Raw genomic sequence first — 24,845 nt, forward strand, 5'->3', positions numbered from 1 at the left:
ATAAGACAATTTCTTTTAAAGTAGCATTGATATTGCCTACCAGAATGTCACTTTTACTCATGGTAAAATTCCCAGGCTTTCAATGTTGTTTGCTTGTTGTTCACACAGTATTTCATCTTTGTGCTTTGGGAGTACTCTCTCGCTTTAACTTACACATTGAATTTTTATGTTTTTGTTTAATTCATCTATTAACGACCGAATCCAAATATGCACCAGTGTTGGCAACTCTGCTTGACTCACACATTTTGCTGTTAGGGCTAAAAATGAACGTAAATGTTAGACTTTAAACAAGAGGTATCCAACCACAATCCTGCTGTCAGTGGATTTTAATGAAGCACTGCATCGAAGAAGAACCGTTTACTGATGAGTTAATGGTCAGCAGAATTTTCCCGTGGACAGCTGAGTATTTTTGCCTGTAGGAATTTAATTCAGTCATGTAAGATGAGCAAAACGGTCATCACCCATCTGGTTCTCCCTGCAGGTGACGGAGGAGACGAGTGACATCCTTCTAACCTTGGGGTACATGTGCTCTTGTAGAGGCATCATCAATGTCAAGGGCAAAGGAGAGCTTAGGACCTTCTTTGTGCACACGGAGATGACTCGGTCCCTGTCACAGGGGAACGTAATGCCCTGAGCCTGATTTACACAGGCACGAAGACTTTTGTTTCAGATTGAAGAGGTTTGAATTTCTCAGTGCTGCTTTTATAAAGTGTGGGGCATAAAGGGACCTGATCTACAAGGAGGTAAAAATCGGATTTACTGTTGCGTTACAAATTACCTATGCCACAGCTGTAGTATACATTTTGTCACTTATGTAACTGTAAGTGTAGCATGTACAGGAGATAGGCAGTAACACCTAAAAATATACTGTAATGTGAATGTGGGAGCTGGAAAAAACACAGTTGCACAAGTCAGTCTGATGTAATAATGTACAAGTTCAATGAGAGTGAAAATCTCCAATGGGCTGAATTAATATTCTGCCTCAGTTCTGGGAGGCTTGTGGTAGTTGCTTTATCATAGAAACCCCTTATCAGCAAGGTGCATCAAAACCTATCTCACCCTACAGGATACAGTTTGGATGCCAAATAACTTTTGACTCTGCATGCCCCTAACATGGCAGCATTTCCAGAGTTAGGAAGACAGTTTCTTGTCTTTGTACTTTTATCTGCTTTAATTGCACCATTTACCAACTCTTGGCACCAAACATTTTCATTGTTCTACCATTTTTTTTTGTGTACAGACGCCAACAACTACGTCACAGTTTTGGCTGGATTTGTTGAGCTGCTGTTCTCACTTGAAGGGGATTTATGTGCGTTCTCCGTTTGGGAACTCGTTGTTTGTGTTATTTCAGCACCATATGAATGCAGAAGAATAACTGCATGGCAACAATTTTCAGCAGAGTCTTATAAAGACTTTGGCGCCCCAAAGATAACAGAGGGTATGAATTAACCACTAACTTTTACCTGCTTCCCGAACTCAAGCAAAGTCCTAGGGTAACACAAAAGGCCAGAAATGAAAAATCTGATATTAAAATGAAAGCAAAGGTCAAACCAATACAAGTGAAAATGTCACAGCCACTGTTGCAAAGGTAAAATGTGTCTTGTTAAGAAGAAGAAAAAAACCAGCCAGAAAACAAGGTGTACCATGTGTACATAAGTCCATCGACCTTGTTAGAAGCACCAAGTCTTAGATGTATTTTACAAACAGGAAAAACAAATGAAAAGTAGAATCTATGAATATATTCTGATATTCATGCAGGGCGGTGTTTTCCAAAACAGTCTTTCCAGTTTCTCCTTGGCTGCATTGACTGACGTGATTAGGACATTGATCAGATTTGTCAGTGCTTGCTGAAAATGGAAAATCTGGGGCCAGTTGCATAAATGACTTGAGATGTGTACAAACACATTGCTTTCATGCAATTTATAACAGGATGTGCCGTAACAATGGACACCCTTTGCACACTTAAAAACAGGTGTACATAGTTGGGGGTGGTTTTTTTAGAGCCACAAGCAGAATAAATAAGAGATTAAAACGAAAACATGAATGATAAACCTTTCTGTAAAATCATGCGTCGTTTTCTTCCAAGTTTTCTTGGATGATCTAATTAGGAAAAAAATCCTCAACGGTGACTTCGTAATGTTATTTTCAGCAGTTAAATATGTAGTCTGATTCAGTGTGAGTTAAAATGACCAAAAAACCGTGACAAACACACATTATGAAGGTTACAATTTTGCCATCATTCATCCAGATTAACTGTAAGGTCTGTATGTTACAGTAGAAAGCACCTTGTTGTTGTGATTTGGCACTGTAAGCCTAAACTGAATTCATGTGACGGATTGTCATTTAAATACAGTTTACCCAGCCTTTAAGTTAAAATAAACAGCATACATTAAAGCTTCTCTAAGGTCCTGCACTAAAGTAAATTCCTTCAATGTTAAAGTGTTAAACTGTTATTTCATCTTTGGATCCAGTTTGCATCTGCACATGAGCTCATCTCTCTTTTTTGTAAATAAAAGCTGATTTGAATGTGGGAAGGCGGGACAAAGGTTAAAATGGCATCCAGACACACATAACATGACACATTTGGTGACTCTACAAACTGTGCTATAAAATGTTTTATCTTAGCATGCACATTATATTGCGACCCTGACAGAAAGAATGCAGACTTTTGTTTGTGGGTACACAGTTTTATATGCACCTGGCCCCGGTGAGCCACAAAGATTTACAAAACAGGTTCAATTAAAAAACTACAAACATTTAAGACTTTCTTGGGAAATCCATGCCTGACCTGTGTACAGGGTAGCTTTAGATCACATATGATATGGTGATTTTGTAAGAAAAGAAAATACTACCAAAAAAGTGTTTTGATGTTTTGATGATGCAAGTTGTTTTTTGTAAAAACTTAATTAAAATTTCTATGTATTTCAGTGCTACAGTGCCTTTATTTACCCTCAGGATTCTTCGAATATGACAAGCTCAGTTCATTAACATGTCAGGATTTGTAATGAAAAGCCGTACAGTACGTGCTGAACTGATATTATTCGTCAAATGAAACTGGACTGTGTGAGTAATCAAATGAGCTGACGATGTCACTATAATACATACATCACAACTAGAATAAAGGTCTTTGGTTTACCTTTAGAATACTGTACAGACTTGACACTGGGTGAGCATGCAGATGGCTACGATATGTCTGGACTTTAGGGTGTAAATTATTTCAAAAACAGATCATTTTGGTCCAACTAGTCTGAATGAAAAGAGGAAACCCAAAGAGACAGGGGGCTTCATACCAGAGTATTCGAACATTTACACAGGACCTTTAGCAGCCACACTACAGACGTCTATGCTTCTGTTGACCTCAAGCAAAAACAAAAAACACTGACATGATGTTTTTGAACGTGCTAATTCTGGGTCTGACCTTGGCCTGACTGCACAGAAACACCCAGTATCTATCCACAATTCCTGACACTGACTGTAAAAATTTGTTAGTTACTTTGTTTGTTCCTTTACTATGGAGCTGCATATTTCCCTAATACAGAAATGATGCTAAAAATAGATTTAACCTTGATGAGAGCTTTTTAATCCTGCACACTTAACCATCCCTATAACTGAGGGAAAATGAATAATGGCTGTATGTGTCAGTGTTCAATATGAAACAGTCATTTGACGTCACAAAGGAGCGCCACTCCACGCAGGATCCAGTATTCTGGAGGAAGGGAGGTTTTCAGGTCTACAGCTGCGATGTAGTTTACATCTGTCCTGGTGGGCTTCTTGTAGATTGGACAGGAATAGAGGCGGGAGTCTTTTACACCTGCAACACAGAAAAGAAACACGGCATTTGCTGCAGAAAGTGGAAAGAGAAAAATCAAAAATGGCATTTTTCATGAAAACTAATGAGAGAGAGCAGCAGCTGCCAAACTGTGCCTTAATTGTGTTTCTAACTAGAATCATTTCAATTCAATGAAATATTTACATCAGTGCAGAGATGCCACTGGGACACCCAGCTGTGCTCAAAAGAAACATCTGTTTTTATGTAGTTAGGAATCAGCTCGAATTAGGAGAGCACGCTTATTACCCAGTACTCCCTCAGCACCATTTTATAGTTCTTTAGCCAGTCTGCTGCTTGTTTTGCTGTTAGTCTGCCAGTAGAATAGCAACAGCAGTGCTCCTTGCTCATGCATCAGCAGGGAAAAAACTAAAAATAATTTTCTCAGAGCAAACAAACAGGCTTGTTGTGTCTTTACAAATGACACTGTATGTGGACAAGGATGGAACTAATCCCTTTGCATGAGTGAAAATTAAGTAGAGCAGCTTTCCAACCTCTTGTACCTCATGCCTACACACGTGCACGGCACACACACCAAGCACTTGTCTACTGAAGCATCCCTTTAGCAGTCTCCTTTGCACTGACACACTCAAACGTAGCAGGCTGCCTTCGTATGGGAAATGCTGGGAGGGGACGTGGTGTAAACAAACTGCATTATGCGTATCATTGGATCATTAGTTCATTTCCCAGGAAGCCTTGCTCGCAGGCATCCATGGGGGTCTGTGTCTGTCTGAATATACGTTGGCCTTATCCAGAACAAACACTGTGCCACATACTGCTGGTAATCTATTCCCAGACAAAATAAATAACACTTATTCTGCTTGACATTTAAATGTTACATCCAAGGAGTGACTGTGTGGGATGCAAACATTGAGAAGACAGGTAGGATATAAAGCTGCTCCACCAAAAGATTAGTTTTTTTTATTTCCCCTCCACACTGTTCCTAAATAATATAACTCACCATTATTCTCAGCATACATCCTGATCACTGGCATCATCTCAAAGAGAACTTTGGGTTTGGAGTCAATAAGTTTGCAGTTGCGGCGGTCCCAGCCAGCTCCCTCCAGGTAAAGACCATAGACGTACACTCCCTCTGTGGGCGGCTGGTTGATGTCATCCTTCATCCACTTCGTCACCTCGTTGCACAGCACCATGCGGTCCAGGGCCCAACCCTTGTTCGCCCGAGTGATCTCCTGCGAGTACATGTGAATGGCACATAAATGACAGAAGTGACATTTTGAAATGGTTTTCCCACATGAAAATCAATTTTGATAAAAGGTCTGTAACAATAGGAACACCAAAATACACTACTGGGAGATAAGTGAACTCCATCACAAGAGTTGTTTTGTGAGATGATGTTGCAAAAGGAAAAAAAAATAACTCCAGTATGACAAATTAAGTGAAATGTGAGTATTTTATGGCCTCAGTCATTTTATTCTCATTTTCAAGTTTAAAAGAAGAAATCCTTAGTGGGCAAACTTGGGAGAGACAGAGACTGATAACAAATGACAAAGGCAGGCACATACCCATCTCAGATAAAACAAGCTAGCAACTTCAGGCACATTACACAGAATCAGAGAACAATGTAGGTAGTTTGTGATGCCTGTGGGATAATAAAAGTACATCTCCTGAGACGCTCAGTGGTAGGACTGAGGGCTATATTTGGTATCTATCAGTAGTCAAACAAATCTCTTCTTAGTAAAATACAGAAATCTACATCCTCAATATTTCCTTTATCCGGGTGAAAGATCCAGGCTCTTCAAAATATTCACTTGGAAGTAGAATCCTTTACTCAGTGCATACTGCAACTCTCAGGTCTACACTTCAGTTCATTTTCACTGTTACTGTATGTAATACGACTCCTGTTTACCAACAAATTCAGTTAAAAACACACTGATTTAAGCCACCAATCAAAGTATATGTTCAGCAAACTATTAGATTCAAACCCCCAAGATAAAAGTTCAGTAGCATGGAGGAATTGTTTACCTTACAATGGTAAATGGCCTGTATTTATATAGTGCTTTTACTAGTCCCTAAGGACCCCAAAGCGCTTTACATATCCAGTCATCCACCCATTCACACACACACATTCACACACTGGTGATGGCAAGCTACATTGTAGCCACAGCCACCCTGGGGCGCACTGACAGAGGCGAGGATGCCGGACACTGGTGCCACCAGGCCCTCTGACCACCACCAGTAGGCAACAGGTGAAGTGTCTTGCCCAAAGACACAACGACCGAGACTGTCCAAGCCGGGGCTCGAACCGGCAACCTTCCGATTACAAGGCGAACACCCAACTCTTGAGCCACGATCGCCCCAATCGTGGCTTGTATCATTACAAGAGCAATGATACAAGCTTGAGCCTGCACTCAATTATCTTCATATACATGAGCTCTTTAAATATTTGTTGTATTGCTCCTGTCCTGTTTCCCCTCCCTGAGCCTGGTTCTGCTGGAGGTGTCTTCTTGTTAAAAGGGAGTTTTGTCTCCCCACTGTCACCAATTGTTTTCTCAAAGATGGGTTGTCTGATTTTGGGGTTTTTTTGTTTCTATATTATTGTAGGGTTTTTACCTTACAATGTGAAGCACCTTGAGGTGACTGTTGTTGTGATTTGGAGCTATATAAATACAATTGAATTGAATTAAACATTACAGCCTTTCAAAACTGATAAATCACTGGATTTGCTAAATAAATTATTTAACATTCAAAATCTCTTCAAGTTGTAGATCCCATCTGCTCTCACTTTTCCAGAAAACTTTAAACATACATTTGCTGTCATGTACTTGTGATGCAAAATTGGAACCACAGATGGCAGGAGTAAAGTACAGGTATAATACAGATGTTGTTCCCCCATAAAACTATTCCCACTTTCTGCCAATCTACCAGTATTGGCCAGATCAGAGCACACAAATGGCACCAATAGATAGAAATGGTCAGAGAGGAAGACTAGGAACGGCAATTTCATACAAAAATTGCCATTTACCATGCTTGTGCCTGCAGAATTCACAACAGGGATAGGATTTAAAGACAAATTCAGCATATTGTCTGAATGCAAAATGAATTTCATGCATTGTAAAAAAATAACTACTGCTACTTGCAGGTCCCTGTGTATGTGTTTGTGTCTGTGCATGTTTGCATGCGTGTGTAAATGTGGCTGTGTGCCTGCTTCTCCCTCTGCGTGCCATCTGGTCTTTTCCCTTGCTGTGGGTAAATGGTAGGTAGCCTGATGTCGTGCGTACCTGTCTCATGGCTGTCAGGAAGCCCTGCGGGTTGAAGAAACCTGTCATCCAGAAGCAGTTGGGTCTCCCTTCAAAGATCCAGGCCTGGAACTGACGGTTCCGCTCAAGCAGCTCCGTGAACCAGAACCCCAGGGTGCTGGAGGCCCACGATGACTGAAAACAACAAGGAGACAGACAAACAATAACATGAGCAAAAGAGTACAATAAAACGCTGAAACATGTCATCCAGGTGGCTCTGAGAAGAAAAGGGGAGATAAGACATGGATTATGAAACATGGTGTGGGCAAGTGAAAAAAAGAGACTTGACACAATGGAAAAAAAAATACAACAGAACACAATAGACTGGAGGCAAATGATTCAGAAAAAGGATAAAACTGCAGGTAAAAGAAGTCGGCATTGCAGCCAGGAATCCCATTCCAGTCTGAATTATTCTAACAATGCTGTGTTTGTGAATGCAGCCTGACTGTCAGCTAAATAATTCTAAAAAAAAACAAAAAGCCCTAAAAAAAGTCCTAGCTTTTTATTGTTTGCTTTAGTATGGCATCAGAACAAAGTTTCTTATTTCCATTTCCTTTATCACTGAGATGGATTTGTGTGCTGTGTATACAATTATAACAATGAGTACATTAATAAAAAAGGAGCACGAACACGGCCCAAACGACAAACAAGTTAGAGTTTGGTCTGATAATGACAATGTCCCTTGTAAGAGCATCAATTATCCCGTGTGCTACAACTAAACCTCAAGGACACTAAATAACAAAGCTGATAGCACTAAAATCTGATCTGAGGTATTAATTTGTGCCTCTGGGCCATCTAGTACTCTGTATTGAATAGTTGTTAGAAGCTTTCACCGGAGATAAAATGATCACCTTTCATAGGACTGTTCAATATAACGATATATATCGGATGAAGATATAAAAACGTCTATAATTTCATTTTACACTATCGTTTGTTTCGTAGTGTCGCAAAATAAACTGTTTACAGCAATATTTTTTCATCGTTTTGATGGTCACTGTAGTGGCTATATTCATTTCTTAAATTTCTCTCTTTCTCTTATATTTAATATAACCACACTACGGATGGACAAGCACCTGTTTGTATGAGTTGTCGTTAGCAACAACGACGGTAAAACCATCGCGTGTCCGCTTGTTTATTTTCCACATATAAAATTTTTTTTTTTTCCACAATAAAGCTCAAGATCCTATTGAGACTTTCCAAAATAAACTGAATCATGTGAAAGAGTATGCAGTGTTTATGGATGAGAAGCAAAAAAGAGCCGTCAGGTGCTAAAAAATAAACCTTAGACTCAAACGTTAGAACAGGCTTTTCCCCGCAGCACGCCGTGTAATAAATACTCACAAAAAAAAAAAAAAACGGCGGCCGTTACAACTTATGTCTAAAAATGTATAGTTTCATGCATCGGTTAAAACACTGGACTGCAGGTACACGGTGCCCAGCTGGAAACACTTCAGGCAAGTTGAGCTGCCCGAGATTCACAGAATTTACAGAAAATGCTACATTCTTTTTACACATACAAATCTTTTTTACACACACACAAATTATTTTTACACATACAAATCCTGATTTACAAGTACACAACTCATTTACAAGTACAAAATATTTATGACCACAATTTGAGCCCATACATAAACTCACAGTGATTCTCTCAACTGACCTTCTTCCAGCGTGCAGGAATTCGTGCATCGTACATGCAGTCCAAGGCATCCCGCAGGTTCTCACTCATGATGATGGTTCCATCAATAGCCAGCTTCAGGTCTGTCAAGGTGTTTCGGACAAGAACTATGATCCTCTGCATCCGATCGACCTCCTGACGCAGAAAGATGTTCATAGGCTGGAAAGGACCCATCTTCTGAAGATGCTCTCTCACCTGGTTTTATTAAGGCAGAAAAGATTATATCAACAGAGATGTGTAAAAACACACCATCTCATTATGTGGAAATGTACCTGGGATCACTAAAGTTTAATATCTACTCTGGAAAAACTGTATTTAAAGTGGAGCTTTATGCTGCATTTTTCATGTTCGTAGCTACTACTGTTGTTAGTATTGGTGAATTCATGTTTGCTTCACTGAAAATGAAACAAATATAGGAATGAAGATATTCTGTATTTCTGACGGGCCTTTCTGCTCCACATGCAGGCTGTATTCATTTTAAAACATCTTTTAAAAAAAAACATTTTTTCCTATTTTGGAGGCCTTTATGCGCTGTGTGAAGAGACAGTCACGCAAGCAGCAGTGAAAGCGGCATTCGCGGGGTGAGTTGTGAGGTGACAGTTTTCCATGATGAGCTTTGCACCTCGCCTCAGAAAAGTCACACTCTCACCTCATTTTTTTCTTAGCGACAAAAAAAAAAAAAAAAAAGCGGCGACACAGCCACCAAAATAAAACAAGATCCAGCTGCATTCACACACACTCCTTTCTATTTCTGGTCTTCTTTACACTCTACTGTCAAAAACACTACACCCCACCTCTCCGCCTGCACCAGCCACAAGGAGCACACAGCACACAAGGTGAGTGGAGTGACATTGCACATGTTGCTTTGCACACTTCGCTCTGCAAAGCAAATACACATAGGCTTACTTCAAAAGGTACGTAGTCAGGAGGCAGTTTTTCCAGCATGTCGTCAGCCAGCCTGGACACTACAGATTCTCTGGTTTCTCCTCCGCCTGATGAGCTGTCTTTTGGCTGAATGCTGAGGATGGTATCCAGTACGTCCTTAGCCAGTTTACTCTGGAAGGTTATGTCTGCGTTTGGGTGCAGCCCAAACACCTCAGGAGTGTCGTAGGCTGGGAGACCCTGAGAAAGAGGAACAGTGATGGTTAGCGAGGTTGGTTGCATCACTGAGACAAATCTATTCAGACAGGGAATGTCCATGGTGCATTCTCTTTACTTTCACAGTAAGCACTGTGAAAGCGTCCCATGGAGCATCTTTTCATTCCTGCAATAGCGGAAACCTATCCTATACAATATGGAACGGTTGAACTACTACCTGCTTTTTGGTTTAATTTTGTTTTTTTCCCTGGTTTTCAAACTGCTACTTCATTGGACTGCAGTTTGTGTCACTGCTAAGCTCGTTGTTGGCTAAGTTGGAGGAACAAAAAGCAAGCATCTCCACTGGAACACGTGGAGTTACCAGCTGCTTCTTTTCACCCGTTAAAATGACTGTGGGGGGTGTGACACAGAGGGGATTCATACTAGTTCTAGTAAAAGGCCGTTGGCCAGCTACTATAAAGTGAGTGCAGTGAAAAGATCACCCACAAGCTTCCCACAAACACAGCTAAATGTATTCACTGGGCACATTAAAGAGTCACTACTCTGTGGTGATGGTTAGCTCTGCTTTCTGTGTTGCTGCATGTGAACATGGACAATGACGACAAGAAACTTGACAAGTTTAAAATCCTTTCTTTGTCTTTTTGTCAACAAATGTGTATGTGCTGAAATTTTTCTATCAGTCCTTCACAAAGAGAGGACAGACTGTCTATTCTCTCCAACTCGTAGCTGACTGCTGGCTCTTCTTCCCCACGCACTGCTGCGTTTGTACTGGTGCATCATCAGGAGTGGAAAGGCTCTGTCCCATCATTTTTCCCTCAAAGACACCACAGATGATTTTACCAGCGAATGCCATCACAGATAAAATGGATGAAACAATGTATTTGATAAGGAAATACCCATTTGGAAAAGTAAATGAATTAAAAGTGCTGATTAATAAATACATTTACATGTCTTGGTGACTGCAGCTGGAAACTGGGCAAAAGATATGTGTGTATGTGTGTGTGTGGAATGCTAGCTACCAGCATTCATAATATAATAGTTACAATAGCAACAGTAACCAGGGGGTGGGGCTTAAATGACAGAACAAAGACAGGCTACCATGATGTCACATGCCAGGCCACCATGATGTCACATGCCAGGCCATAAAAATCTATAAATAGGGGTGCCTCGACACACAGTTGTAGAATTCCCTTGCAGGTGAATTTAAGCTAGCGATTGAATTGTGTTTTCAGATGAAAGCGCTTATAACCTTCTCCCAAAGTAGAGTACTCTTCCTCCACCCAAACCTAAAATGTATATTTCTAAATACAGGGAAGCAATTGTATTAGAAAATAAATATAAAAATGAACACAGGACCATGGTGCCAAGAACAGTTAAGGCGCCATCTCATCGCGAAATGTGCCCACAGAGGCCAGAAGGCGAAAAACCTGAACACACATTCAGGAAAAAACCAGAACACACAGGCATGAAGAAAGTCATGGCTCAACCTGCTTGTGTGGATACACGCAAAGGGGACAAGCAGCTCCTTGAGAAATCTGGACTTGTCCCCTTTTATTTACAGAAAAACGATTACAGAATCGTTCCAGGCTACCTGCGTAGAAGAAAGGCAGAGAAAGAAAAGGCTAAGCAGGACAATGATGCCTGGTTAACAAAACAACAGGAAACAGTTAAACCACTGGCCGAACAGGAGAAACAAAACATTCTCCAGGGCCTAAAGAGGAGGTTTAATGAGCTAAACTTTGAATATCAATCCCTCCCTTTTACTATCTCCCCTTCACAGCACAAAAAATACAATTACAAAATGTTTCTCGAAGAGGCAATGAGTCAAGTTGAAAAAGACATTGCCCTTTTTGAGGAACATAAATACATTTACGTAGGCAGGGAAGATGCATCTGACGAACAACAGTTACAGCGGACTCCACTGCCACCCATTAGACCGAAAAAGACAAAGTTGACACCCGCTCCTCAAGTCACACAACCAACGAAAAAGGAAACTTTCTCGACCGACAACCTACCACCTTTTCGTAGGATGTGTGTTCCACCTATATCCAGAAGTGGAAAGCAACCTATTCCCATGACTGAGAACCTTCACAGACAACCTATTCCCACCCAACTAGTTATAATTCCACGACCTAGTCCTGTCCCTCTGCCACCTATTTGTAAAAAAGCTGAATCTACACCCCGACCACCTGTAAGACCTCCAATGAAACGAGGTGTAACACCCATCCTTCCACCCATTTCCACCAAAAAGCTGTAGTGCTGTACCGTTAGAGTAGTTTTTTAACTACCTAACCCCCAACCGGTCTTGACAGAAGCCGCACCATCTGAGCCTGGTTCTGTCGAAGGTTTCTTCTTTTTAAGACAAAGGAGTTTTTCCTTCCCACCGTCGCCCAGTGCTTGCTCAGATGGGATCATTTGATTGTTGGGCTTTTCTTAAACATAAATTGGCCTATTGAAAAAATGTAGTGGTTCTTACTACATTTTATTTTCAATAGACCAATTTATGTTCAAAAAAAAAAAATTACAGCAGAAAAGAAAGCATGGGAGACATCTGATGCATTTCATTGCTTTTTAAAAAATAATTTATAATTTATCTGGAACAAATAAAAGAAAGTAAAAATAATCTTTTGTGGATTCTTTTTCTTCAATAAGTAGTAGAATAGGCAGTTCTTTATACATAAAGCGTAGTGTTTTGTTAAAAAATAAAGTGGCACAGCGGCACTGTGTTAAAGGCCTGTGTTTTTACCATCAGCGTGACAGCACCGTGCCGCCTTTGCAGTTTTAAGGCCCAGGGAAACAAGCCTGCCAGCGCTCTGTAGCGGCTGTGACCGCTGCCGATAAGGAAAGGCTGCTCTTCATAGAGGACTCAAGCTCGGGGAAACGTTTTCTGGTCCACTCTGGCTCCCAGAAGAGCCTCTGGAACTCTTGTGTCGTCTTTACAATGGTATATTATTTAATCTCAAAAAAAACAAAATAAAAAAAAATTGGAGATTTCCCGTATCACATAACATGTGCAGGTACACTGGTACAGCACATGTGAGCGAAATTCTTATGTGTGTGCAACAGAGGTGTGCAAAATACAATAACATAAGAACAAGCAAAATATACGAATGGGTAAATCTGAGAATTATAAGAATAAATATATGTACAAATATAAGAGTGTATGTTAGGGCTGTTCGATATAACGATATATATCAAATGACGATATAAAAATGTCTATCGTTTCCTATTACGCTATCGTTTGTTTCGTGATGTCGTAAAATAAACTGTTTACAGCAGTATTTTTCATCGTTTTGACGGTCACCTTAGTGGCTATATTAATTTCTTAAAGTTCTCTCTTTCTCTTATATTTAATATAACCACACTATGGGCGGGCAAGTGCCTGTTTTTACGTGTTTTCGTTAGCAACAATGACGGTAAAACCATCGCGTGGTTCCGCTGTACGCCTGTTTGTTTTCCACGTAAACCTTTCACAATAAAGCTCAAGATCCTGTTGAGACTTTTCAAAACAAACTGAATCACATGAGAGAGTATGCAGAGTTTACAGATGAGAAGCAAACAAAGAGCCGTCAGACTCAAACTATATGTATACACCTGCCCGCCTTCGTAAACAACTAAATGCTATGTTGCCCTATCATTTTTTGATTGGTCCACATGGTATATTTTTTCACCAATAGGAAAGGCTGGGGGAGTTGGGAGGGGGACTGAGTGCTTTCTAGTGTTTTTCCTTATAAAAACCGTTTCTTCCCGCAGTAAATATAAACAACGATAGTATTCAGGAAGAAAACCTGCATATATTATACTGAACATAAAGTTGTTTGCAAAACTTGTGCATAATTTTTACAAATGTACAACTTCTATTCGCATTTCAAGTTATGAAAACAATTCCTTAAACATGTTTGTGGCTTTTACAGTAAAAATGACAAGTATTTTCTACTCGGATTTTGAATTTTTTTTTGTCTGAATTTAGATCTATTGTGCAAATATAGTATAAATGAAAAATTAACTCAAATTTCAGATATTTGAGGTTGTGCCAAAAAAAAAAAGAAGAAGATTTTTTTAAAGGTGAAATATAGAGGTAAAATCTAAAGTAGTCAAAAACGGCCAATTATACTCTGGACCCCAGAGGGTTACTAAATACATTTACATGTCTTGGTGACTGCAGCTGGAACCTTGGCAAAAAGTGTATGTGTGTGTGTGGAATGCTAGCTACCAGCATTCATAATATAATAGTTACAATAGCAACAGTAACCAGGGGGGTGGGGCTTAAATGACAGAACAAAGACAGGCTACCATGATGTCACATGCCAGGCCACTATGATGTCACATGCCAGGCCACCATGATGTCACATGCCAGGCCATAAAAATCTATAAATAGGGGTGCCTCGACACACAGTTGTAGAATTCCCTTGCAGGTGAATTTAAGCTAGCGATTGAATTGTGTTTTCAGATGAAAGCGCTTATAACCTTCTCCCAAAGTAGAGTACTCTTCCTCCACCCAAACCTAAAATGTATATTTCTAAATACAGGGAAGCAATTGTATTAGAAAATAAATATAAAAATGAACACAGGACCATGGTGCCAAGAACAGTTAAGGCGCCATCTCATCGCGAAATGTGCCCACAGAGGCCAGAAGGCGAAAAACCTGAACACACATTCAGGAAAAAACCAGAACACACAGGCATGAAGAAAGTCATGGCTCAACCTGCTTGTGTGGATACACGCAAAGGGGACAAGCAGCTCCTTGAGAAATCTGGACTTGTCCCCTTTTATTTACAGAAAAACGATTACAGAATCGTTCCAGGCTACCTGCGTAGAAGAAAGGCAGAGAAAGAAAAGGCTAAGCAGGACAATGATGCCTGGTTAACAAAACAACAGGAAACAGTTAAACCACTGGCCGAACAGGAGAAACAAAACATTCTCCAGGGCCTAAAGAGGAGGTTTAATGAGCTAAACTTTGAATATCAATCCCTCCCTTTTACTATCTCCCCTTCACAGCACAAAAAATACAATTACAAAATGTTTCTCGAAGAGGCAATGAGTCAAGTTGAAAAAGACATTGCCCTTTTTGAGGAACATAAATACATTTACGTAGGCAGGGAAGATGCATCTGACGAACAACAGTTACAGCGGACTCCACTGCCACCCATTAGACCGAAAAAGACAAAGTTGACACCCGCTCCTCAAGTCACACAACCAACGAAAAAGGAAACTTTCTCGACCGACAACCTACCACCTTTTCGTAGGATGTGTGTTCCACCTATATCCAGAAGTGGAAAGCAACCTATTCCCATGACTGAGAACCTTCACAGACAACCTATTCCCACCCAACTAGTTATAATTCCACGACCTAGTCCTGTCCCTCTGCCACCTATTTGTAAAAAAGCTGAATCTACACCCCGACCACCTGTAAGACCTCCAATGAAACGAGGTGTAACACCCATCCTTCCACCCATTTCCACCAAAAAGCTGTAGTGCTGTACCGTTAGAGTAGTTTTTTAACTACCTAACCCCCAACCGGTCTTGACAGAAGCCGCACCATCTGAGCCTGGTTCTGTCGAAGGTTTCTTCTTTTTAAGACAAAGGAGTTTTTCCTTCCCACCGTCGCCCAGTGCTTGCTCAGATGGGATCATTTGATTGTTGGGCTTTTCTTAAACATAAATTGGCCTATTGAAAAAATGTAGTGGTTCTTACTACATTTTATTTTCAATAGACCAATTTATGTTCAAAAAAAAAAAAAATTACAGCAGAAAAGAAAGCATGGGAGACATCTGATGCATTTCATTGCTTTTTAAAAAATAATTTATAATTTATCTGGAACAAATAAAAGAAAGTAAAAATAATCTTTTGTGGATTCTTTTTCTTCAATAAGTAGTAGAATAGGCAGTTCTTTATACATAAAGCGTAGTGTTTTGTTAAAAAATAAAGTGGCACAGCGGCACTGTGTTAAAGGCCTGTGTTTTTACCATCAGCGTGACAGCACCGTGCCGCCTTTGCAGTTTTAAGGCCCAGGGAAACAAGCCTGCCAGCGCTCTGTAGCGGCTGTGACCGCTGCCGATAAGGAAAGGCTGCTCTTCATAGAGGACTCAAGCTCGGGGAAACGTTTTCTGGTCCACTCTGGCTCCCAGAAGAGCCTCTGGAACTCTTGTGTCGTCTTTACAATGGTATATTATTTAATCTCAAAAAAAACAAAATAAAAAAAAATTGGAGATTTCCCGTATCACATAACATGTGCAGGTACACTGGTACAGCACATGTGAGCGAAATTCTTATGTGTGTGCAACAGAGGTGTGCAAAATACAATAACATAAGAACAAGCAAAATATACGAATGGGTAAATCTGAGAATTATAAGAATAAATATATGTACAAATATAAGAGTGTATGTTAGGGCTGTTCGATATAACGATATATATCAAATGACGATATAAAAATGTCTATCGTTTCCTATTACGCTATCGTTTGTTTCGTGATGTCGTAAAATAAACTGTTTACAGCAGTATTTTTCATCGTTTTGACGGTCACCTTAGTGGCTATATTAATTTCTTAAAGTTCTCTCTTTCTCTTATATTTAATATAACCACACTATGGGCGGGCAAGTGCCTGTTTTTACGTGTTTTCGTTAGCAACAATGACGGTAAAACCATCGCGTGGTTCCGCTGTACGCTTGTTTGTTTTCCACGTAAACCTTTCACAATAAAGCTCAAGATCCTGTTGAGACTTTTCAAAACAAACTGAATCACATGAGAGAGTATGCAGAGTTTACAGATGAGAAGCAAACAAAGAGCCGTCAGACTCAAACTATATGTATACACCTGCCCGCCTTCGTAAACAACTAAATGCTATGTTGCCCTATCATTTTTTGATTGGTCCACATGGTATATTTTTTCACCAATAGGAAAGGCTGGGGGAGTTGGGAGGGGGACTGAGTGCTTTCTAGTGTTTTTCCTTATAAAAACCGTTTCTTCCCGCAGTAAATATAAACAACGATAGTGTTAACTCAAAAGACACGACGTTGTACTCTCATTCACAGCGCCTTTATTCCTTCCGCCATTTTACATACGGACCACAACAACAACACTTCGCGGGCAACCGTACTCTCGCGATAAAACAGAAAATAACAAATTAACAATCTCCCTCTTTCTTAAAAAAATAAAATAAGAGTATAAACACACCCCAGTAAACATTTGTATACATATATGTATATATTTATATAAACAAAAAAAACATTTCAAAAGTGCTTTGCTTTACTTAAAGCATACTATCATTGCACACAATAAACAATGGTATATTTGAATGCAAAGACAACTTTGTAGACAAAGGATTACAGTATCCAGAGTCCTTCATCTAGCGCCTTTAGAAGGGTTAAAGGTGAAACTCCCTTTTTCGTCAGACAATCAGCAAGTTGAGATTTTGAATCTGACCAACAAACCTGTCTGATTTTCTTGGCTTGTATGAGCTCTTTAATGCTGCTCATTTCTAGCCTCAGTCTCTTCTCTGTAACCTGCTTAGTAGACTTGAGTGCATCAAACAAGGAATGATTATCAGTTACACAGATCAAAGGAAGAGCGTTTAGACCAGTGTTACCAGTTGTAAGCTCAGAAAAAAGTGTTGCCAGGAAGACAGCACTGTCTATTCCATCTGACATGGCAAGAGTTTCTCCTGCCAGTGTACTTCTGACCACGCGCCTGATTTTTTTAGACTGCCAGAAGAGAGGACAAAACTTTCCTCCTTTACCCATAAGGACGATTAATGCCCCTCCTTGAGTACCGCCATCAGGAAGGTTGCCAAATGAAGCATCACTGAAAACAACCAATGCCAGATCCTCACTGTTACCCAAGTGCTGAAACTTAAGAGTCACTTTCTCTGCCTTAAGTTTACGGATAACTTTGTTCACTTCATGAATAGACTGTACAGTTGCATCTTTGATATTAGATCCAAGGCTACATGTGTCAAACATAACATCAGGCCTTGTTTGTTTGGCAACCCACAAAATCTGTCCTATTTTTGACCTGAGTTGCTCACGTTCTGTTTCACTTAAGGAAGCCTCCCTCTGTACAGCCCGTGCTGCTTGTAACTGAACCGGTTGTAGGTTGTCAATGTAAAGTTGTTGATGCACCTCTATTACATCATTAACTGTACAAATGTCCATACCAACATAAGAAAAGCTGTCATGTTCTTCACGGCCCACAAGGAAGGTAGATTTCAGTACAGGAATGATATGAGTTGCAAAGTGACTTGAACCAGCCCAAAGGAAATCATCAACGTGACATGCAAGCACTCCTGTAACCTCAGATTGTTCATTCTGCCAATAGAACACTGCAGGATCAACCTGTGATATTTTACCACCAGTTTTGAGCATAATGTCTTTGACCTTATTGTACCAATAAAGTGAAGCATCTGCAAGTCCATAAACACACTTTTTCAGTTTCCATAGAACATTGTCCTTGCCAGCTTCAGGTGGGGGACGAAGATAGATGTCTCTTGACAGTTCCATTCCCTGCAAGAAGGCAGATTTAATGTCCATTGAATTTACTCTCCACTTGTTTTGACATATCACAGCTAGCACCAGTCTGAGGGACTCAGACGCACATGTTGGAGAGTCTTTCTGTAGTTCTTTAGTATTTACCTCTTCAAACCCCCGTGCCACAAGTCGAGCCTTTGGGACAACACCATTAGTAGTTTCTTTGAGTGTACAGACCCATCTAGTAGACACACATTTTTGACCCAGGTCTTTCACTTCATCAAACACACCATTACTTTGCCAGCTCTCAATCTCCTGCTGCTTAGCAGAATCAAAGGAAATATCTCTTGTTATGAGTACATCTGCATCTCTGTTTTCAGCTTCAGTGCAAAGACCATCAACAAGTGACATGTCTACAGCTTTCTTTTCACCTTCACTACCATCATGCTCAAGATATTGCACATTGTACCAGTTTTTGTATTGCCCTTTTGCTTTTCCCGCTCTGCCTAGCACTCTGGCTGTGTGTTGAACACCGTTGTCTCTGTTGGTAAAAGCAATCAGCTGTCCTGATCTTAACTTTACATTTGCAGAGACATGATCAGTGGGTGTAGAGGGCTCATTTGCAGTTTGTGTGACAGACATGTTTTCTGTAGTGTGTGTGACAGACATGTTTTCTGTAGTGTTAGTTTCTCTGTCAATAGTGATGTCTTCTTCCTCACTAATACTCTGTTCCCCATCGGGTGTGTCAGTGTCATCATTTTCAACTGCGTCTTTGTTGTCATCATCAGTAGTACTGTGTGATATTTGTTTATCTCCAGTCCGTGAATCCACTTTAGTCAATCTTGACTGGTGTACTCTTACAAGAGTCCCCCCATGTCTTACAAATACAACAGTTCCATCCTGCCCAATAACTACACCTGGACCCTTCCACTCTGTACAGTCGACTCGTTTGTAGTATACTTTATCTCCTGCCTCATATTTGTCATCTGTAGGCCTAAGTTGTTTGCGTAGTGCTCTCCTGATCCTTTCTGAACACTCTGCCTCAGTAAATGCTTTTCTGGAAGCATGTAATGCTGAGATATGTTCAGCTACTCTTGCACTTACAGTTGTGCCCTCTAAGGCAGGTGGCTTATCCATCAACACAGAAGGAAGGTTGGGGTTTTGGCCAAACACAAGTTGATGTGAACTATAACCATGTACATTAAGCATACTGTTTTTGGCCATAAGGGCCCAGTCTAGCGCAGTGTGCCAGTCACATCCTCGTTCCTTTTTTACCTTCAGGAGGATTTCTGTAAGTGTCATGTTATGTCTCTCCAGTAGTCCGTTGCTCCAGGGACTATACCCCGCCGTTGTTTTTACCTCAATGTTGAAGTTTTCAGCCATGTCCCGAATGTCTGTGTTGTTGAACTCTCCGCCGTTGTCTGTGTAGAGCCGTCTGGGGGCACCGTGAATGCTTATCCAGGTGTGAATGAAGGAGTTGACGATCTCTGCAGCTTTCTTTGTCTTTACGATGCTGCCGGCACTGAAGCGTGTGAAGTGGTCGATGATGTGAAGGTACCACACATTGGGCTCCAGCTCATGTAGATCCATCGCTACTGTCTCATTATACTCAGAAGCCAGGGGTAGACCAACAGCAGGTCTCGGCTTGGTTTTGCAATATTTCTGACAAATGTCACAGTCACGAACTATCTCTTGTAGAATAACTGCACATTGTTTATCTGTATTGCCAGAGCTTTGGATGAGCCTCAATATCCTCTCTGCAGATGCATGACCAAACTGCTTATGAAGTTTCACAAGGACTTTCTGTTTCTCTTTTGTAGACATTTCAGCAGTTACCATGAGAACTTCATATTCATTGCAGCTTTCTGTAGTATTTTCATCTCTAATGTCCACACAATAGTGTCCCGAACTAGTGAGCTCTAGGGGAACAGGCTGCTTGAACATGACAACACTGTCATTCTCCATGTCTAGAACAGTCCCTGCTTTCTTGAGAGACGTTTTGCTCAGTAGTAGTGGAATGTCAACAGGAACTACTTCACTTTCAATGTCACATTTTGTTTGTCCAATTTTTGCTGGAAGTTTCACTTTTCTGCTGGAATACACTACAATACCATCCCCAAAGCGAAATGGTCTGGAGCTGGGGGTTTCTGATTGCAACAGCTTGTTTACTTGGCCTTGGCTGAGGTCACGCATGTAACTATCTAGCCACTTCTGACCACAAACTGTACGTGTACATGCAGTATCAATAATGGCTGACCCCAGTGCCTCAGTCAGGAAGATTTCAGAGTCTGTCATTGAGGCTTTAGTGTACAAAGTAATGTTACACTCCTCCACTTTCCCATCTTCAGTTAGCTTTACTTGGTCACCATTACGATGAGGACAGTCTTTCGCCCAGTGGTAAGTGCTCTGACAAATAGCACATCTTGTTCGCTTGCCAAACTTGTCAAGTGGGTTGGTACCTTGTAGTGGTTGTCGCTGTCCACTCCGCGACGAAGTACCGTTGTTTCGTTTGTATTTGGGACCTTTTTGTTCCGTAAGGAAAACTGCTTCTTGGTTCAGTTGAATTCCGCTGAAAACTCCGGTTACATTCCCTCCGAAAATCCGTTTCAGTGCAGACTTCATAGACGCAAACGTTAAGTCCGTGCACGCTGTCAGTGCAAGCTGTCGACTTTTCTCATCAAGACAAGCTGTATCTAGAAGCTTAAATGCTAGCACAGCGTCAGGCAGTGTCATGTTGTACTTTTTCATCCGGTTATAACGCTGTTCAAAGTCTATAATGTAGTCTGCCATGGACACGCTGTGGTTCTTTGCAATGGAGTCAAAACACGAGTAGGCTTCATAAGTTTTGCAAGTAGTATTTCCATACCGTCATCTTTGTCTAAATCTTCCGCGGGTATCTCCATGGCCGTTTCTCTGGCTCTTCCCTCGAGGCCCAGCGCCACCGCGAGTGCCTGTTTCTTTTTATCCAGCTCCGTAACCCGTCTCCAGATATTGACTTCATTCTTCCAGCATTCGTATGGCCTGGCTTCATCAAGCTTTGGTGGTACTTTGTAATTGGAAACCATCCTCTGCTACCAATGTTAACTCAAAAGACACGACGTTGTACTCTCATTCACAGCGCTTTTATTCCTTCCGCCATTTTACATACGGACCACAACAACAACACTTCGCGGGCAACCGTACTCTCGCGATAAAACAGAAAATAACAAGTTAACAGATAGTATTCAGGAAGAAAACCTGCATATATAAAGTTGTTTGCAAAACTTGTGCATAATTTTTACAAATGTACAACTTCTATTCGCATTTCAAGTTATGAAAACAATTCCTTAAACATGTTTGTGGCTTTTACAGTAAAAATGACAAGTATTTTCTACTCGGATTTTGAATTTTTTTTGTCTGAATTTAGATCTATTGTGCAAATATAGTATAAATGAAAAATTAACTCAAATTTCAGATATTTGAGGTTGTGCCAAAAAAAAAAAGAAGAAGATTTTTTTAAAGGTGAAATATAGAGGTAAAATCTAAAGTAGTCAAAAACGGCCAATTATACTCTGGACCCCAGAGGGTTACTAAATACATTTACATGTCTTGGTGACTGCAGCTGGAACCTTGGCAAAAAGTGTATGTGTGTGTGTGGAATGCTAGCTACCAGCATTCATAATATAATAGTTACAATAGCAACAGTAACCAGGGGGGTGGGGCTTAAATGACAGAACAAAGACAGGCTACCATGATGTCACATGCCAGGCCACCATGATGTCACATGCCAGGCCACCATGATGTCACATGCCAGGCCACCATGATGTCACATGCCAGGCCATAAAAATCTATAAATAGGGGTGCCTCGACACACAGTTGTAGAATTCCCTTGCAGGTGAATTTAAGCTAGCGATTGAATTGTGTTTTCAGATGAAAGCGCTTATAACCTTCTCCCAAAGTAGAGTACTCTTCCTCCACCCAAACCTAAAATGTATATTTCTAAATACAGGGAAGCAATTGTATTAGAAAATAAATATAAAAATGAACACAGGACCATGGTGCCAAGAATAGTTAAGGCGCCATCTCATCGCGAAATGTGCCCACAGAGGCCAGAAGGCGAAAAACCTGAACACACATTCAGGAAAAAACCAGAACACACAGGCATGAAGAAAGTCATGGCTCAACCTGCTTGTGTGGATACACGCAAAGGGGACAAGCAGCTCCTTGAGAAATCTGGACTTGTCCCCTTTTATTTACAGAAAAACGATTACAGAATCGTTCCAGGCTACCTGCGTAGAAGAAAGGCAGAGAAAGAAAAGGCTAAGCAGGACAATGATGCCTGGTTAACAAAACAACAGGAAACAGTTAAACCACTGGCCGAACAGGAGAAACAAAACATTCTCCAGGGCCTAAAGAGGAGGTTTAATGAGCTAAACTTTGAATATCAATCCCTCCCTTTTACTATCTCCCCTTCACAGCACAAAAAATACAATTACAAAATGTTTCTCGAAGAGGCAATGAGTCAAGTTGAAAAAGACATTGCCCTTTTTGAGGAACATAAATACATTTACGTAGGCAGGGAAGATGCATCTGACGAACAACAGTTACAGCGGACTCCACTGCCACCCATTAGACCGAAAAAGACAAAGTTGACACCCGCTCCTCAAGTCACACAACCAACGAAAAAGGAAACTTTCTCGACCGACAACCTACCACCTTTTCGTAGGATGTGTGTTCCACCTATATCCAGAAGTGGAAAGCAACCTATTCCCATGACTGAGAACCTTCACAGACAACCTATTCCCACCCAACTAGTTATAATTCCACGACCTAGTCCTGTCCCTCTGCCACCTATTTGTAAAAAAGCTGAATCTACACCCCGACCACCTGTAAGACCTCCAATGAAACGAGGTGTAACACCCATCCTTCCACCCATTTCCACCAAAAAGCTGTAGTGCTGTACCGTTAGAGTAGTTTTTTAACTACCTAACCCCCAACCGGTCTTGACAGAAGCCGCACCATCTGAGCCTGGTTCTGTCGAAGGTTTCTTCTTTTTAAGACAAAGGAGTTTTTCCTTCCCACCGTCGCCCAGTGCTTGCTCAGATGGGATCATTTGATTGTTGGGCTTTTCTTAAACATAAATTGGCCTATTGAAAAAATGTAGTGGTTCTTACTACATTTTATTTTCAATAGACCAATTTATGTTCAAAAAAAAAAAAATTACAGCAGAAAAGAAAGCATGGGAGACATCTGATGCATTTCATTGCTTTTTAAAAAATAATTTATAATTTATCTGGAACAAATAAAAGAAAGTAAAAATAATCTTTTGTGGATTCTTTTTCTTCAATAAGTAGTAGAATAGGCAGTTCTTTATACATAAAGCGTAGTGTTTTGTTAAAAAATAAAGTGGCACAGCGGCACTGTGTTAAAGGCCTGTGTTTTTACCATCAGCGTGACAGCGTTGTGTTGTTTTTAAGTACTGTATAATACTTAAATATGATCAGTTAGACAAAACCAGCTGATGACAAATGTTTTGTCTTGCTTTGTTTTATATTTGGGACAGTTCTTAACCCAGTTTACAGCATGATTTAGCAGATATACATTTGCCCTTCTAAACAGAGAATGTTTCAATTTCACAGGTTTCACCTCAATTCTTTTATCTGCTGAACTAGAACACTTCAAAATGTGTGACAGTACCAGTAGATAACCACATTTCTGCAAGTTTGTTTTTTGCTTGTTCAGCAACTTCAGCAAGTGGTTATTGATGTATCATACTTTCTTCAGTCGTGATGGATTCTGTTTTCAGACAGGGTAAAACATCAGGATGGTGGCTAATACGGAAAGAAAAATGGATGGTGACAGAAAAACAGAGATAGCTTATACTAGACAGAATGGCCTGCATCCCTTGCTGTGTTCTTTTAATTCTTCAGCAAGGCATTTGATGATGACTATGGGTTCTGGACTTCATGTAAATCATTTTCATCCAAATACTAAAAACAATCCTTATGCAACTTTGTCCAATTCATAACTGGGTACTAAAAGGGCTTCAATTCATGAACAGATGATGCAAGACTTCTGTTTAACATCTTTAATAAAAGCTACGAGTGGAAACTTTCATTTAACATCAAGTCTTGGCAGCATACAGAAGTAAAATATGTAAAAAAAATTGAAATTGCCCAACATTTACAGATTTAATGTGCTATATGTGCATGCCGTTGAATGCATATGTATAGGTTTGTGCATGAGTTTTCTAAGGCTGTGTTGTCATTCTCAGTTTAAGAAGCAGCACAAATACAATGGGCCTGCTGAGCCTGACAGCCATAAGCATCCGTCATAATGAAACTACCTTTAATGAAACAAGCTCAGGAACTGCCCCTAGACACACACACACCTACAAGTTAAGCACACTAATAACTCATATATATAATCTGTGAAATCTCACATAGAGTGCATTTTGGATGTAACAAGAGCACATCACAAGAAAGCAACAACAAATAAATAAATAAATAAATGACACCCCGCTAAACAATAAATATATCACCAG

General features: G+C 40.4%; 2 protein-coding genes across 6 annotated transcripts in view; one reads left to right on the forward strand and one right to left on the reverse strand.

The window, feature by feature from the left end:
- The window catches only part of adcy2a (adenylate cyclase 2a), a 66,823-nt gene extending 63,896 nt beyond the window's left edge, over positions 1-2,927 (forward strand). For all 5 annotated transcript variants that reach the window (XM_082550833.1, XM_082550835.1, XM_082550831.1 and 2 more), the window contains one exon: positions 482-2,927. In XM_082550833.1, coding sequence (XP_082406959.1) covers positions 482-634 — 153 coding nt within the window. In that variant the 3' untranslated portion in view covers positions 635-2,927. The remainder of the gene's footprint in view (positions 1-481) is intronic.
- An 85-nt stretch (positions 2,928-3,012) lies between these two features.
- Positions 3,013-24,845, reverse strand: part of dnah5 (dynein, axonemal, heavy chain 5) — a 101,346-nt gene continuing 79,513 nt past the window's right edge. Inside the window, exons 84-89 of the mRNA XM_082550836.1 lie at positions 9,668-9,883; positions 8,744-8,956; positions 7,069-7,221; positions 4,788-5,019; positions 3,435-3,811; positions 3,013-3,349 (exon numbers count right to left, since the gene is read on the reverse strand). Of these exons, the coding sequence (XP_082406962.1) occupies positions 3,660-3,811; positions 4,788-5,019; positions 7,069-7,221; positions 8,744-8,956; positions 9,668-9,883 (966 nt within the window). The 3' untranslated portion in view covers positions 3,013-3,349; positions 3,435-3,659. The remainder of the gene's footprint in view (positions 3,350-3,434; positions 3,812-4,787; positions 5,020-7,068; positions 7,222-8,743; positions 8,957-9,667; positions 9,884-24,845) is intronic.

Source organism: Aulonocara stuartgranti, assembly GCF_965226115.1.
Source record: "Aulonocara stuartgranti genome assembly, chromosome: 11".
NCBI lineage: Eukaryota > Metazoa > Chordata > Actinopteri > Cichliformes > Cichlidae > Aulonocara > Aulonocara stuartgranti.